The 16533-nt window shown below is 43.6% G+C and overlaps 1 protein-coding gene across 1 annotated transcript; it reads left to right on the plus strand.

Moving 5' to 3' along the window:
* Positions 1-327: 327 nt before the first annotated feature.
* On the plus strand, positions 328-16319 carry LOC120065230 (inositol polyphosphate 1-phosphatase-like). Its single transcript, XM_039016043.1, has 6 exons — positions 328-693; positions 3279-3500; positions 3664-3724; positions 3909-4109; positions 13727-13895; positions 14302-16319. Exons 2-6 carry the CDS (start codon positions 3297-3299, stop codon positions 14804-14806), a joined length of 1140 nt encoding a protein of 379 aa, XP_038871971.1. The 5' UTR covers positions 328-693; positions 3279-3296; the 3' UTR covers positions 14807-16319.
* Positions 16320-16533: the final 214 nt, after the last annotated feature.

Here is a 16533-nt window from a genome sequence, read left to right on the forward strand (position 1 = left end):
GCGAGTTTACATGAATGTTGCTGCATAGGTCACCTTTACCTTGGATTAAGCATTAACCTAGGTTTGAGCATTTAGAATTGATGCAATGATTATTCTTCTCCCAGACTTCTACATGTTGTGTTGCATAGCTTTTGTCCTTTTACCTTTCTATGTAGAGAGAAATGTATTGGGGATGTAGAATAAGTATATGTTGTAGGAAATAAACAGCGCTACTACGCCGTAGGCGGGTCCAGAAGTGTTGAAGTTCAAATTGTTACATTGTAGTGTAGCAGTGCTTACTTTTACTCATGCTAAATTAGGTTACATTGTAGCAGCATACAACTCTACAATGGTAGGCTACAGTAAGCATTACATTCTAAACTCCGCCCTCGTTGTCTGCGCAGGAAAAGCCTTCGCGAGCTCAGTGGAAAATCCGCCACTTCCCATACGCAGCATCTGCACCGACGTAATCAAACAATAGGCAACCCCTTCCCTGAAGTAAGGAATTGAGATCCCCTACATTGGAGTTTTGCCCATAGTGCATTTGTTTTTGTAGCCGATTGTAGACTAGCCTACACGGCTTGACTCCCATTCTGGAAATCCCCACCCTGTGTGCATTGACACAGGAAACATTTGCCGTGATCGTGACAGGCCAGCTTCGAAGGGCGATAGACGAGAAAAGAACAAAGTACGAATCAGCCGGAACCTTTCCCGGTAAGAGTAGAATAAGCTATAATGCTTTTATATTTTACTTAAGGTAGCATCCACTGTTGATAGTATTTTTATAATAATTACTAGATCAGATAATCTACTCAAGTGCGGAGTGGCTGGGTTGATCGTTTTTGTCTTCTATTACGGTAAAGAACTACAGCTGCGTGAAATATGCGCACGTACAGTAGCCAACAGTATATTCGGAAACTATTCAGACCCCTTGACCTTTTCCACATTTTGTTACAGGCTTATACTCAAATTGATTACATTCAATGTTTTCCCCATGATCTAAACACAATACCATATAATGACTAAACGAAAACAGGTTTTTAGATATTTTTGCAAATTTATTAAAAATAAAAAACATATCTTATTTACATAATTATTCAGAGCTTTTGCATGAGACTCGAAATTGAGCTCAGGTGCATCCTGTTTCCATTGATCATCCTTGAGATTTCTACAACTTGATTGGAGTCTACCTGTGGTAAAATCAATTGATTGGACATGATTTGGAAAGGCACACACCTGTCTATATAAGGTCACACAGTTGAAAGTGCATGTCAGAGCAAAAAACCAAGCCATGAGGTTGAAGGAATTGGCCATAGAGCTCCAAGACAAGATTGTGTCGAGGCACAGATCTGGGGAAGAGTATAAAAACATTTATGCATCATTGAAGGTCCCCAAGAACACAGTGGCATTTGTTATTCTTAAATGGAAGAAGATTGGAACCACCAAGACACTTCCTAGAGCTGGCTGGCTGCCTGGCCAAACTGAGCAATCGGGGGAGAAGGGCCTTGGTCAGGGAAGTGACCAAGAATCCAATGGTCACTCTGACAGAGCTCCAGAGTTGGGAGATGGGAGAACCTTCCAGAAGTACAACAATCTCTGCAGCACTCCACCAATCAGGCCTTTATGGTAGAGTGACCAGACGGAAGCCCCTCCTCGGTAAGAGGCACATGACAGCCTGCATGGAGTTTGCCAAAAGGCACCTAAAGACTCAAACCATGAGAAACAAGGTTCTCTGGTCTGATGAAACCAAGATTGAACTCCAAGCGTCACATCTGGAGGAAACCTGGCACCATCCCTACGGTGAAGCATGGAGGTGGCAGCATCATGCTGTGGGGATGTTTTTCAGCGGCAGAGACTAGGAGACTAGTCAGGATCGAGGGAAGGTGAACGGAGAAAAGTACAGAGATCCTTGATGAAAACCTGCTCGGGACCTTAGACTGGGGCAAACATATACCTTCCAACAGGACAATGACCCTAGTACACAGCCAAGGCAATGCAGGAGTGGCTTTGGGACAAGTCTCTGAATGTCCTTGAGTGGCCCAGCCAGAGCCCGGACTTGAACCCGATCTAACATCTCTGGGGAGACCTGAAAATAGCTGTGCAGCGATGCTTCCACATCCAGCCTGACAGAGCTTGAGAGGATATGCAGAGAAGAATGGGAGAAACTCCCCAAATATAGGTGTGCCAAGCTTGTAGCATCATACCAAAGAGGACTCAAGGCTGTAATCACTGCCAAAGGTGCTTCAAGAAAGTACTGAGTAAAGGGTCTGAATATTTATGTAAATGTGTTATTTCAGTTTCTTATTTTTAATAAATAAAAAACAGTTTTTGCTTTGTCATTATGGGGTATTGTGTGTAGATTGATGAGGGGGGGAAACTATTTAGCCCATTTTAGAATAAAGGCTGTAATGTAACTAAATGTGAAAAAAGTCAAGGGGTCTGAATACTTTCCGAATGCACTGTGGATGGAGGTAAGACATTACTGAGTGACTGGCGACGCAATTACAATTGAAATTATTTAGCATTTACAGTGAGTGTATTAAACATTAAGAACCCCAGAATAGCCTCAATTCGTCAGGGCATGGACTACAAGGTGTCGAAAGCATTCCACAGGGATGCTGGCCCATGTTGACTCCAATGCTTCCTGCAGTTGTGTCAAGTTGGCTGGATGTCCTTTGGGTGGTGGACCATTCTAGATACAAACTGGAAACTTTTGCAGTTTTCTGTGTTAGTAAACTGGTGTTCTCTGTGTTAGTAGCCTATTCTTGACCGTGCACTCTAGTCATATTTGAAGATTGTAATCAGAGTAACTCTTGAATTGTTTGTCTCCAAACAACTTGTTAGCAGGGCCATAACCAGAGAAACACTGGCTGTACAAAAATACCCAATGGGGCAACCACACAGCTGCATCAACTTGCCCAAATGCCATAGATTGTTTTGACTTACAGCAGCGAGGAGGAACCAGAAAGATAAGTTTTAGGCGACTGGACTTCTTTGAAGTTTTTGTATGTGGATACAGTTTGCATGTGGATAGAGTGCGTGGCTTCATTAAACAGGTTAGGTTATTTCTTATTAAATGGGGTCATTCTTTTCCTTTGCAGTCACGTAGAGATGTCCTGGTTTCATCATTTGAGAGGCTATAATTATAAAATTGTAACCCCTCAGTTCAGCCACGCCGTGGCACAACATGTGTTTTGGAAAACACCCTCTTCCAGAAATTCTGATCCCATATCTAAGGTACTATCTATGGACCCTCTAGCCTACACGTAGGTATTTAATGTGTTAACCCTCTCACTCAGGTCAGGTGTCAGTTAGGTATGGCTGATCTGCTGAAGCTGCTGCTGCGTGTGGCAGAGAAGGCGGCCAACGTGGCCCGTGTGTGCAGGCAGGAAGCCCCTCTCTTCCAGCTGCTGGTCCAGGAGAAGACTGGGGTGGACAAGAACAAGAAGTTTGTCCAGGACTTCAAGACGCTGGCCGATGTGGTAATCCAAGAGATGATCCGCCATGATGTTGGAGCTCAGGTACAGGAACCAAAACACTTCTCATGTTATCATGATGAGGATTGTTTCATGTCTGAAATCCAGGGAACCCTCTGAAGGATTTGTGGCATATCCCTCTCTAGTATGATCAAATGTTTTTGGCAACCCTAACCCCTCCACTGGTTTTTATTATGTTTTACCTTAGTTTCCCGAAATTATTGATCATATACAAGGAGAGGAATCTAACAAGTTTGAAAATGGACTAGGTTAGTAGAAACAGCATCCACAATTACTATTATTACTATGAAACATATACAGCTACTTGGGTAATAACAGTGTTACTTACTACACAGATAGGTAAGAGCAACAATTCCACTATACCATCTAATTTTTTAATAACACTGGACTTGTCGACTACCTGTTGGCTCTGTGTTCATGCGTGCATCCCAGGTGAGTGTGTGATAGTCACAGTGTGTGGGACAGAGAAGGAGACGGCCGCGTTGCTGGCCACGGTGCTGGACGGGGACCAGATGGCGGCGACTCTCCTGGCGTGTGCCATCCACCAGGACGCTACGCTCACACTCACAGGCACAGACGACCTCCACATACCCCTCAGCCCCTCTGACCTGGGCATCTGGATTGACCCCATCGGTAATACCTGACCAGGAGTCACTATTTTAAAAACCCGATTTGTCGTCTTCGTAGATATACTTGGAATGATATTATGGATAATGTTAGAAGGGATGTGTGAGCACTGAGCAGATCCACTTCTTGTGTGGTGTAAATACTACACAAATTCCAGGGCAGAGATTTTACCTTGTGTTAGGAGTGTGTATTGGAGGCGAAGTCAGGTGCAGGAGAGCAGAGTGTAGTGAACAGGCGCACTTTTTATTCCGGTCCACAATGACAGCACAAAGTAACATAAAATGTGCCCGAACATAGACAAAAAGTAATGCGCGTAACAATAACCACAATACCAAAATACACGTAACACAAACAATCTTACACAAAGACATGATGGGGAACAGAGGAATAAATACATATGGATTGATTGGGGAATGAAAACCAGGTGTGCAGGGAACAAGACAAAACAAATGGATACATGAAAAATGGAGCGGCGATGGCTAGAAAGCCGGTGACGTCGACTACCGCCCGATCAAGGAGAGGAGCCGACTTCGGCGGAAGTCGTGACACCTTGTCCTTTAAGACTGTTAATTCACATATTAATTGTACATACACTACATGACCAAAAGTATGTGGACACTAGAGGTCGACCGATTAATCTGAATGGTCGAATAATTATGGCCGATTTCAAGTTTTCATAACAATCGGTAATCGGCATTTCTGGACACCGATCATGGCCGATTACATTGCACTCCACGAGGAGACTGCGTGGCAGACTGATTACCTGTTATGCGAGTGCAGCAAGGAGCCAAGGTAAGGTGCTAGCTAGCATTAAACTTATCTTATAAAAAACAATCAATCTTAACATAATCACTAGTTAACTACAAATGGTTGATATTATACGCCTTTCTTAAAATCAATACACAAGTATATATTTTTTAAACCTGCATATTTAGTTAATATTGCCTGCTAACATGAATTTATAGGGAAATTGTGTCACTTCTCTTGCATTCTGTGCAACAGAGTCAGGCTATATGCATCGGTTTGGGCCGCCTGGCTCGTTGCGAACTAATTTGCCAGAATTTTACGTAATTATGACATAACATTGCACAACCTTCAATGTAACAGGAATATTTAGACTTATGGATGCCACCCGTTAGATAAAATACGTAACGGTTCTGTATTTCACTGAAAGAATAAACGTTTTGTTTTTGAAATTATAGTTTCCAGATTTTACCATATTAATGACGTAAGGCTTGTATTTCTGTGTGTTATTATGTTATAATTAAGTCTATGATTTGATATTTGATAGAGCAGTCTGACCGAGCGGTGGTAGGCAGCAGCAGGCTCGTAAGCATTCATTCAAACAGCACTTTTGTGCGTTTGCCAGCAGCTCTTCCCTGTGCTTCCAAGCATTGAGCTGTTTATGACTTCAAGCCTATCAACTCCCGAGATTAGGCTGATGTAACCGATGTGAAATGGCTAGCTAGTTAGCGGGGTGCACACTAATAGCGTTTCAATCGGTGACGTTACTCGCTCTGAGACCTTGAAGTAGTTGTTCCCCTTGCTCTGCGAGGGCCGCGGCTTTTGTGGAGCGATGGGTAACGATGCTTCAAGGGTGGCTGTTGTCGATGTGTTCCTGGTTCGAGTCCAGGTAGGGGCGAGGAGAGGGACGGAAGCTATACTGTTACACTGGCCTATAAGAACATCCAATAGTCAAAGGTATATGAAATACAAATGGTATAGAGAGAAATAGTCCTATAATAACTACAACCTAAAACTTCTTACCTAGGAATATTGAAGACTCATGTTAAAAGAAACCACCAGCTTTCATATGTTCTCATGTTCTGAGCAAGGAACTTAAACGTTAGCTTTTTTACATGGCACATATTGCACTTTTACTTTCTTCTCCAACACTTTGTTTTTGCATTAAACCAAATTGAACATGTTTCATTATTTATTTGAGGCTAAATAGATTTTATTGATGTATTATATTAAGTTAAAATAAGTGTTCATTCATTATTGTTGTAATTGTCATTATTACAAATATACATTTTTTATACTTTGTTTTTATTGTAGGAACACAAAGAAAGTACAAATAAAGTAAAATAAAAGAACAACAAAAAAGATCTGGCAGTTACAGTGCACTTCATACCTTCATCATCATATCATCATATTAGTTACATTGGCATCTTTGAATTAGACCTTTTCCAAGTACAAAACCCATTTTTCCCAGTATTCCTGACCTCTCTCCTGTTGAGTTCTTAAAGCAAAGGTCATACGCTCCATGTGGTGTATTTCTTCTACAATGTCTATCCATTGTGTCACTGTGGGAGGGTCTTTTTGTAGCCATTTCTTAGTGACAGCCTTTTTACTGGCTGCCAGTAGGACCTTCAAGAGGTACTTTTGTCTATTGTGTAAGTTATCAGGTATTTCACCCAAGTACAAAGAAATGAATGTTTGTTCTATGTCAAATCCCATTATTTTTCCAATGTTAGATCTTATTTCTCCCCAATAAGTTTCGATTGCGGGGCAGGACCAAAAGATAATAAATACATTTTTTAATTAAAATAATTGAAATTTTTTTTTTTTTTAAACGGCCGATTAATCTGCTTTTTTTGGTCCTCCAATAATCGGCATAGGCGTTGAAAAATCATAATCGGTCGACCTCTAGTGGACACCTGCTTGTCGAACATCTCATTCCAAAATCATGGGCATTAATATGGAGTTGGTCCCCTCTTTGTTGCTATAACAGCCTCTGCTCTTCTGGGAAGGCTTGCCACGAGATGTTGGAACATTGCGTCGGGGACTTGCTTCCATTCAGCCACAAGAGCATTACTGAGGTCGGGCACTGATGTTGTGCGATTAGGCCTGGCGGACAGTCGGCGTTCCAATTCATCACAATGAATTTGAGGTCAGGGCTCTGTGTATGCCAGTCAAGTTCTTCCACACCGATCTCGACAAACCATTTCTGTATGGAACTCACTTTGTGCACGGGGGCATTGTTATGCTGAAACAGGAAAGGACTTCCCAAAACTGTTGCCACAAAGTTGGAAACACAGAATCGTGTACTATGTCATTGTATGCTGTAGCGTTAAGATTTCCCGTCACGGGAACTAAGGGGCCTAGCCCGAACCATGAAAAACAGCCCCGGACCATTATTCCTCCTCCACCAAACTATACAGTTGGCACTATGCATTGGAGCAGGTAACGTTTCCCTGGCATCTGCCAAACCCAGATTTGTCCATTGGACTGCCAGATCGTGAAGTGTGATTCATCACTCCAGAGAACGCATTTCCATTGTTCCAGAGTCCAATGGCGGCGAGCTTTACACCCCTCCAGCCGACGCTTGACATTGCGCATGGTGATCTTAGGCTTGTGTGCGGCTGCACGGCCATGGAAATCCATTTCATGAAGCTTCCGACGAACAGTTATTGTGCTGATGTTTCTTCCAGAGGCAGTTTGGAATTCTGTAGTGAGTATTGCAACTGAGGACAGACAATTGTTACGCGCTTCAGCACGCGGCTGTCCCGTTCTGTGAACTTGTGTGGCCTTCCACTTCGCAGCTGAGCCGTTGTTGCTCCTAGACGTGTCCACTTCACAATAACAGCACTTACAGTTGACCAGGGCAGCTCTAGCAGGGCAGAAATTTAATGAACTGACTTGTTTGAAAGGTGGCATCCTAGTTGCATGGGATGCAAACTGCTGAGGGCCCAAAAAGGTGACACTTTTTTTTGTTGCACTGAAACATGCAAAACAATCCCTGCTAGGGGGAAATGCAGGTTAACTAATTAAACAAAAAATAATATGATCTACATGATCAGTCTCTGTGTGTAAAATAAAGTGGTTAATGTGAACCTAACTCACAGCTAAAAAATGTAAAGAAAGCAATCCAATGTCATTTGTTGCCTAGACTTTACTGCAAATGACACTCGTCTTGAGAAAAAACAATACACTAATATTGCAGTTAGCCATGACAGCCTTTATAATAGAACGCTTGTGACCACACACATAAATATTATACTTGGGGAAAAAACATCTTAAAGTAGAAATGAAATGAAACAAACTGGCATTCTATTTTTGCTCTTTTATCGCCACTATAGACATCGATCAAGTGCACAAGGCTACATGTGTGCAAAAATAACATTCACTGAGAAAAAAAAAAAAGTATAATCTCCCTCACGTTACTGTCAAGTTCAACACAACAAAAGCAATATATTTGGGCTACACTGCACATTATTACATTGTACACTTTCTGCCTGTGGACATCTGTTCTACAATGTGCCAGCAAAAGTGAGAAAGAGGGAAAGTGTGTGGTGTTCCTTTCACCTCTATAGTGGCATCCAGTTTAAGCCAGGTCCAGCTCCAGCTACACTTGATCCCTGAATACACTTGTTTAACAAGCAACGCCTCATTTTCACCTAATTCTGAAAATTAACCACATACTGTAGGGGGAAAACATTAGTTAACAGATAGTGGTTAGTTCGTTAACATTTCTCAAAGGATCCAGTAAGCAACTAACCCGTTATAGCTTGAGGAATGGCAAGGAGTCGTACACCAGTCGACTCTGCCGCACGAGCATGTTTTTGCGGCACAGTCGATAGCGCGCCGGACTTCGGGCTAGAAGGTCGAAGGTTCAAGACCTGCTCCCTGCTGTTTCATTACAATAGCGAATTGGTTATTGTAATATTCATATGTGTAAACATACTGAATTATAATTGGATGCATTTTACCGCCATATCATACTGTGCTATGATTGGTTAAGACCACCCAAATGGTTAGGTGATGGTCAGTTTGATCCTGGTTGGCGATACGTGAACATGCCAGTTATAGCTAGCTAATAAAGAGCTACGTTAAGAAATATCCTGTAGTACTGCATTTTATTATTTTGTACAAAGTGTGCAAAACAAGACATGGTGTCAGAGTAAAAGGTCTTAAAAGATGGATTTTTCTGGAGTTCCTTTACCTCGAATGGACTGGGAGTCTACAAACTTACCCGATGCATGGCGTAAGTACAAACAGCATGTGGAGCTCATGTTCACGGGTCCTCTGAAGGAAAGAGAAGAGGAAAAGTGCAGCTACCTACTCCTCTGGATCGGTAAAAAAGGGAGAGATATTTACAACACATGGACACTTACCGAGGCTGAATCAAAGGTACTGAAAACATACTACGATCGTTTTGAAGCATATGTTGTGCCGAAGACCAATACGATTTTCGCTAGTGTTGATAAAACAAGTTTACTGGAGAACTGAGACGAAGTAGAGACTCTGGACAGGGTGGATAAGGTTTAATTAAAAGCAATTTATTCAGAGGTAAAGATATCTGAAATAGCGTGCACGGACCCTTTCATCAAGCTCAAATGGAACTATCCGAAAGAAGCCCAGATAACAGAGTGCATAGACATTTTATACAAAGATAGAAAGTAGGTTGAGTCTGGAAGTTCTTGTCCTCTGGTTGGTTCTGGACAGGTTGTTGTCTTCTCAGATTGGTCCTGATGAGCTGGGCGTCATCCTTCTGAGTCTTATAGCAAAAGTTCTTTGTTATCAAATGTTCAGCTAAGCAGGAGATTTTGTGTGTGCGTAGTCAGCCCTCTGTCCTTGGTTATGTGTGTGTGTCTCATTATTTCGTGAAATGCGGACCCAAGCACTCTTTTGATCAAAGCCTTTCCTTATCAGTGTTTATGAAAGGTTTACGTCAGCCCTCTGTCCTTGGGTGTGTGTGTGTCTGTCTCTGTATCTGTTTATAAGTGTGTGAGAAACCCTGCTTAGAAAGAAGTTAGTTATAACAATGTAATAGCAATATGCTTGTGTTATTTTAAATGGTATTTATTACACTAGGTACAAATTCCATGAGAAAGTACAGGGACCTAGCGAGTCTTTTGAACAGTTTGTGACAGAACTGCGTCTGCTTGTGAAAGACTGATTATGCAAACAAGGATGAGATGGTCAGGGACCGTATTGTATTTGGAATACACTCACCGCGAGTGAGAGAGAAACTTTTGAATGTTGGGTCTGAGGTAACGCTGGACAAAGCTATCGACATAGCCAAATCTCACGAGCTAGCACAGGCTCAGATGAAAACCATTTCGCGCAGCAGCACGAGCGCATCACGTGAACAAGCAGTGCACGCAGTCAGGCAGACATCAAAGGACACCTCCAGGTGCGCAGAGAGCGCGTTTTAGAACGGAGAGAGACATAACTCCAAAACAGAGCGACACATACTCAAAATGCCCCAAAACATGTGGATATTGCGGATACAAAATGCATGGCGAACAAGGAAATTGCCCAGCTAAAGGCAAAGTGTACTAAATGTGGAAAATGGAATCACCTTGCAAAGGTGTGCAGAGCTTACCGTGGAAAAACAGTACACACAGTGAGTGAAGATGAAATGTCAATCATAGAGTCAAACGCCGCTGAACTGTTTATTGATTCAGTGACACAGAAAAGTCAAATATCAGAGACAGAGCAAGCATTTGCTGACATTGAGATAGGAACACAAGGCACAAAGCTAAAGTTCAAACTAGACACTGGTGCACAAGTAAACATTATTCCTCTGAATAAGTACCGCAGCTTGACATCTGAGTGCGAGCTACAGCCCACCACACGCAGACTGACTGGTTATGGTGGTGAACAGCTCCCAGTAAAAGGCACATGCACCTTCAAATGCAAATACAAGGAAAGTGACATGATGTTGGACTTTTATGTTGTTGACACTAGAGCACCTGTAGTGCTAGGTCTTAAAGCATGTTTAGACATGGACCTCATCAAGCTAGTTTTATCAGTGACAGCACCAGTAGAGACAGACAATGTACTGGAGGAGTTTGCTGATGTTTTTACAGGAATAGGATTATTCCCAGGAGAATGGATTATTCCCAGGAGAATGTACCATTCACCTTGACCCAGACGCAACCCCTGTGGTCTACCCACCGAGAAAGATTCCCCTTGCTCTCCGTGCCCGTCTGAAGAAAGAGTTGGAGAGCATGGAGCAATCTGACATAGTCACCAAGGTTACAGAACCGACTGACTGGGTAAACGCCTTAGTGGTGGTGGAGAAACCATGCACAGGCAAGCTCAGAGTATGTCTCGACCCAAGAGACTTGAACAAGGCTATCAAACGCCCCCATTACCCTTTACCGACGCTAGATGGCATCACACACAAGCTAGCGGGAGCACACTACTTCAGTGTCATGGACGCTAGATCAGGCTACTGGGCTATCAAGCGCACAGAAGAGTCATCTAAGCTCACAACATTCAACACACCGTTTGGACGCTACAGGTTCGGTCGCCTGCCTTTTGGGATTATCTCAGCCCAAGACGAGTTTCAGCGAAAGATTAACGAAGTGTACGAAGGCCTCGACGGAGTTGTGGCAATTGTGGACGACATCCTTGTCTATGGTCGAACCAAAGAGGAGCACGACCGAAACCTCTGCGCGATGCTGCAAAGGTCCCGCGAGAGAGGAGTCCGGCTCAACCTCGAGAAGAGCACAGTCGGCGCTACAGAGGTCAGCTACTTCGGACATCTTCTTACAGCGACTGGAATCAAGCCAGATCCACAGAAGATCTCAGCCATAAAAGAAATGGAGCCACCAAAGAACCGTGCAGAGCTGGAAACAGTGCTTGGCATGGTCAACTACTTAGCCAAGTTCGCACCCAGCCTCTCCAATGCTAATGCACCCCTGCGTCAACTGCTAAAGCAGTCCAGTGAGTTTCTCTGGGACAAGCAACACGACATTGCTTTCCAGAATGTGAAAGACTTGATCACGAGAGAACCAGGACCAATCCTTGCCTACTACGACCCCGACAAAGAGCTCAGACTCCAAGTGGACGCGTCGAAGTATGGACTAGGTGCAGTGCTACTGCAAGAAGGAAAGCCCATCAGCTACGCTTCCAAATCTCTCACAGACTGTGAAATCAACTACGCTCAAATTGAAAAGGAGCTCTACGCCATTCTGTTCGGATGTAAACGTTTCCATCAGTACATATATGGACGACAAGTCATTGTGGAATCCGACCACAAGCCACTTGAGTCAATTATGAGGAAACCACTAGCCGCAGCCTACAGAGAATGAAGGCTACAGAGAATGATCCTTCAACTACAAAAATACGACTTCACAATCACTCACCGTCCAGGCAAAGACATCCCTGTCGCAGACACACTCTCCAGGAAGTTTCTTACCTATAAGGACAGCAGCCTCAGTGAAGGCATGGACATGCAAGTGCACACTGTGTACAGCAACTTACCAGTTAGTGACACAAAACTGAAGGAGATCCAAGCAGAAACAGAAAGGGACTCACAACTCGCACAGCTGAGGAAAGTCATACAGGATGGATGGCCTGAGGAGAGGAGAAAATGCCCTCAGAGCGTCTCAGAATTCTGGAACCATCGTGATGAACTATCACAGATCAACGGAATAATTTTCAAAGGAGAGAAAATCATTATTCCTACCAGTCTCAGAGAATAGATTTTGACAAAGATCCATGCTGGACACATGGGCATGGAAAAGTGCAAACAGAGAGCACGGGACATTTTGTTTTGGCCCGGAATGTGCAAACAAATAGAGGACATTGTTGGTAAATGCGCCATATGTCTTGAACGACGCCCCTCAAACACCAAAGAGCCAATGTTACCTCACTGTATCCCTGTCACCACAAGCCCGCATTACCCTCAAAGTAATGGCCTTGCTGAAAAATCAGTTCAGATTGCTAAATCACTCATGGATAAAGCAAAAGCAGACAAGAGAGACCCCTACCTCAGTCTCCTTGAATACCGCAACACTCCAGTTGACAACTTCAAATCACCGGCCCAGCTGTTGATGAGCCGCAGACTTCGCTCAATCCTTCCCAGCACCAACCAGCAGCTACAACCTGAGGTCGTCAGCTACAAGGAAATGCATGAAAAACGTGCACAGAGACAACAACAACAAAAGCAATACTACGACAGGTCAGCTAGACCACTGCCACCACTGATCGACGGAGAGTCAGAATCCAGGAGCATGGCCTCTGGAAGCCAGCAGTCGTCATCCAGCCAGCTGACACTGAACGTTCAAATCACGTCCGCACCGCAGAAGGAGTAGTGTACCGCCGCAATCGTCGTCACCTACTGAACACAAAAGAACAACACACTGATGAGATGAACTGTTCCCCTGAAAGAGAACGTGATGGACTAAACACACACACAGCACAACATACACCATTCTCACCCCTGTCTCCATGGTCAGGCTTCTCACCTAACGTTACCTCTTCGTTACCGTTCAGGGGACACGCTGCTCTAACTGGCAAGCTGACTTTCCAGAGCGCGCGCTGATGCTGTAACTAGCACATTGTTTGTCTCTTATTCCTTCAGTCGCGTGCTGCGCTGCATTCTGTTGTTATGTGGACGATTGGCTGAGCCTTGGATACTGCCAGTATTGCTCCAAACGCGCATCACTCGTTCGCTTACAGCCAGTAGGGCTCCAACCCCAACTCCCCTTAGTTTGCATCCCTGTAGGCGACGTTGAAATTCAGTGAGCTCTTCCATGCTCGTCTTTATACACCTATCAGCAGCAGCTGTGGCTGAAATCACTGAATCCACTCATTTGAAGGGGTGTCCACATACTTTTTTATATATAGTGTATGTTGTTTCTATGTGTTTGGTTTTCGTTCAGATGCCACTAGCCAGTACATTCAGGGTCGTGAGGAGGTGGTGGAGGAGGGCTGTCTCTGTTCTTCAGGTCTGCAGTGTGCCCTGGTCCTGATCGGGGTATACATCCGCGCCACTGGGGAACCCGTCATAGGGGTCATAAACCAGCCCTTCAACCACAAAGACCCAACAGGGTGAGACTCTTTACTTTTCTATTATTTATCTATTTTCTTTCTCTCTGAATTGTTGGGAAGGGCTTGTATTTAAGCATTTCACTGTTAGTCTACACCTGTTGTTTACAAAGCATGTAATTTGACTCTAGAGCATTGGATTTGACTCTAGAACCAGAACAGCAATCATTTTGACACCAGTGTTAGGGTCAATGCTATTTAAGTTGTTGATTAAATTACAATTTTTTTCCCAATTTAAGTATTGGAAAAGGTATTTTCATTTGCAATTACTATTTTCAATCCACTTACTGAATTTAAATAGAGTTAACACTATCAAACACTGAAATAACATACTCAGTAATGCTCAGACTTCACCAACTAAGCTTCCTTTAATGACATTTGGTTGATGTGATGTGCATATTTGTTGCAGCTGGAAGGGGAAGCATTTCTGGGGTGTGTCATATGGGAGCGTCAAAGCCTGCTCGGTGCTCCGACCTAAAGACAGACCTACAGAATGTCCAGGACTATCGGTGGTGCTGAGCTCCAGTGAGAAGCAGGCGGTGAAGGAGGCCTTGGCCCCTCTGTGTGGGCCTGACAGGCTGATGTATGCCTCGGGGGCCGGATACAAGATCCTGTGTGTGATCCTGGGCCTAGCTGACGTCTACGTCCTCTCCGAGGGCAGCACCTTCAAGTGGGACTCCTGCGGCCCCCATGCCCTGCTCCTTGCACTGGGTGGGGGGATGCTGGACCTTAAAGAGTGCCTCCGCTTCGGCCACTGTGAGGGGGGGCACCATGACCAGGGGGAACTAACTTACCACCAATCCCACTCAGAGAGCACTGGGGCAGACCGCTGGGCCAACCAGGGTGGCCTGGTGGCCTACCTAGACTGTCAAATGCTTCATAGGGTTATTGGGGAACTGAAGGGAAAGTTTTAAAGGAAGAGGCATTGATTATGGTGAAGGGCACAAGTAGCTGTATCATTGCTTATAGGGACGTGCTGCTTAATGTCAATTTTTGGAGGAGCTGTTTTTAAAAAATCTACTATGCTGTTAAAGTTATTTTGTAAAAGCTAGATGTATATGCAAATATATAGTAAGGAATGTAAACATGTTAAACTATCTACAGTAGCTGGTATGTTAAAGGTGTTTCGTAAAAGATTAAGCTGCATCTAACTTTTACAGTTACTGGTTTTCTCATTGACAGGAAGCGTGTTGGTGGCAAACAAATCTAACTTCAGGAAAGACCTGAGTGCTGTTTAAGTAAAACTTATTCCAAAGCAAGATAATCAGAATCGAGAGACTGGTATGAACAGGAACAAGCATGGTTCAGGGAACAGTAGCACACACTGCATAGCTGAAACATGATTTTTGTCTGTCATACCAAAATGTGGCACATGGCAATAACCCTGCTTTTGATTGGTTAAGGATCTCTGCTGGACTTACCTGAATATTACTCGATGGCCTAGTTGAAGTATAGTGGGACAGGGAGACATAGTAAATATCCCAAGTGTCCCCCCTTGACAGAAGCACTAATGGTGTGTGTGTGACAGGCGAGAGCGGAGAGGACTCAAATAAACTGGCTTCCGGGAATCTGCAGCGGCCCAGAAAAGGCCTTTTATGGAAAAGAGGTGCATTTGACACTGTTTCCATAGCTCTAGCTGTATGACTTAGGATAAATCAGGGCAGAGGATGGAAAAACACGAGGTGCAGCAATCAACAATGAAACGGGGGCTAGTGTTAATTTACTGTAAATTAAGGATTAAACCCCTTTTGAAGGAAAGGAACTGTCACACAGCCAGGTTAGTTGATTTCTGGAGATATAGCATGATTCAGGGGTATTTAAACCCAGTCAGGTACTCCATTTATTGAATAAAAAGAGTTACAGGATTAGGTTTGTTTAACATAAGTCCACCTGTCCTGTACCAAGGGGGTGGTGTGGAGATTCATTTTTATTATTTTCCACAACTACTTGCACCACTTCATTGGCACACCCAAGAATCTATTGGGATGCGGTCCAAAGTGGTTGTCATTACTAAATGTGGCTGTCTATGGCCTTCCATCAGAAAAGCATGACAACCACTCAGGTCTGTGTTGTGGACCACTTCTGTATAAAGACTGGTTTGATCTACTGTATGTTTAAAATTTGTGTATTGTAAAAGGCCATTTCATGAGTGTGCTCCAGAAGTGCCATTAGCAGGTCCCCTGGTTTCTGCTCCATTGGAATTATCCACCATTCTCCTGTCTTGTGAGAGTCAGAATTTGAAGACAGAATTCAATCCACAAAACAATGAAAGTCCATTCATCCATCTGAAATCAACTTTACTATGAAATCCAGAGAAAAGGAAAATCAACTGAACACTGATGTTTCACAATTGTAATAAACTCTTGCCAGCAAACTCACTTTCCTACCCAAAAAACTGGAAAAAATGCAAGTGCCCCGCACATTTAACCCTGGTGATTGTCTGATTTTTTGCAATATTTGTTTTTGCATATACCGTTTAAAGATATCTCAAGAACAAATTATAATCTGCGATATTGGCTCTTCTTCCACAGTGGGAGCCCTTAGTTGACTTGCCGCTTTAGACTGCCACTTAAGCCATACATTCTCAAGTCAACTAGGGTATCTAAACATTGACAGTATTGATAATTCAGGCTAAAACTGA

The sequence above is a fragment of the Salvelinus namaycush genome, chromosome 20 (genome assembly GCF_016432855.1).
Source record: "Salvelinus namaycush isolate Seneca chromosome 20, SaNama_1.0, whole genome shotgun sequence".
Taxonomy (NCBI): domain Eukaryota; kingdom Metazoa; phylum Chordata; class Actinopteri; order Salmoniformes; family Salmonidae; genus Salvelinus; species Salvelinus namaycush.

What these genes read in the sequence shown, in the direction of transcription:
- LOC120065230 (XM_039016043.1), top strand. Translation starts at nt 3,297, where the DNA reads ATGGCTGATCTGCTGAAGCTGCTGCTGCGTGTGGCAGAGAAGGCGGCC. An exon ending in GCCATGATGTTGGAGCTCAG is followed by an intron (nt 3,501 to 3,663) that starts GTACAGGAACCA and finishes GTTTTACCTTAG; the next exon opens with TTTCCCGAAATTATTGATCA. An exon ending in CATCTGGATTGACCCCATCG is followed by an intron (nt 4,110 to 13,726) that starts GTAATACCTGAC and finishes GTTTTCGTTCAG; the next exon opens with ATGCCACTAGCCAGTACATT.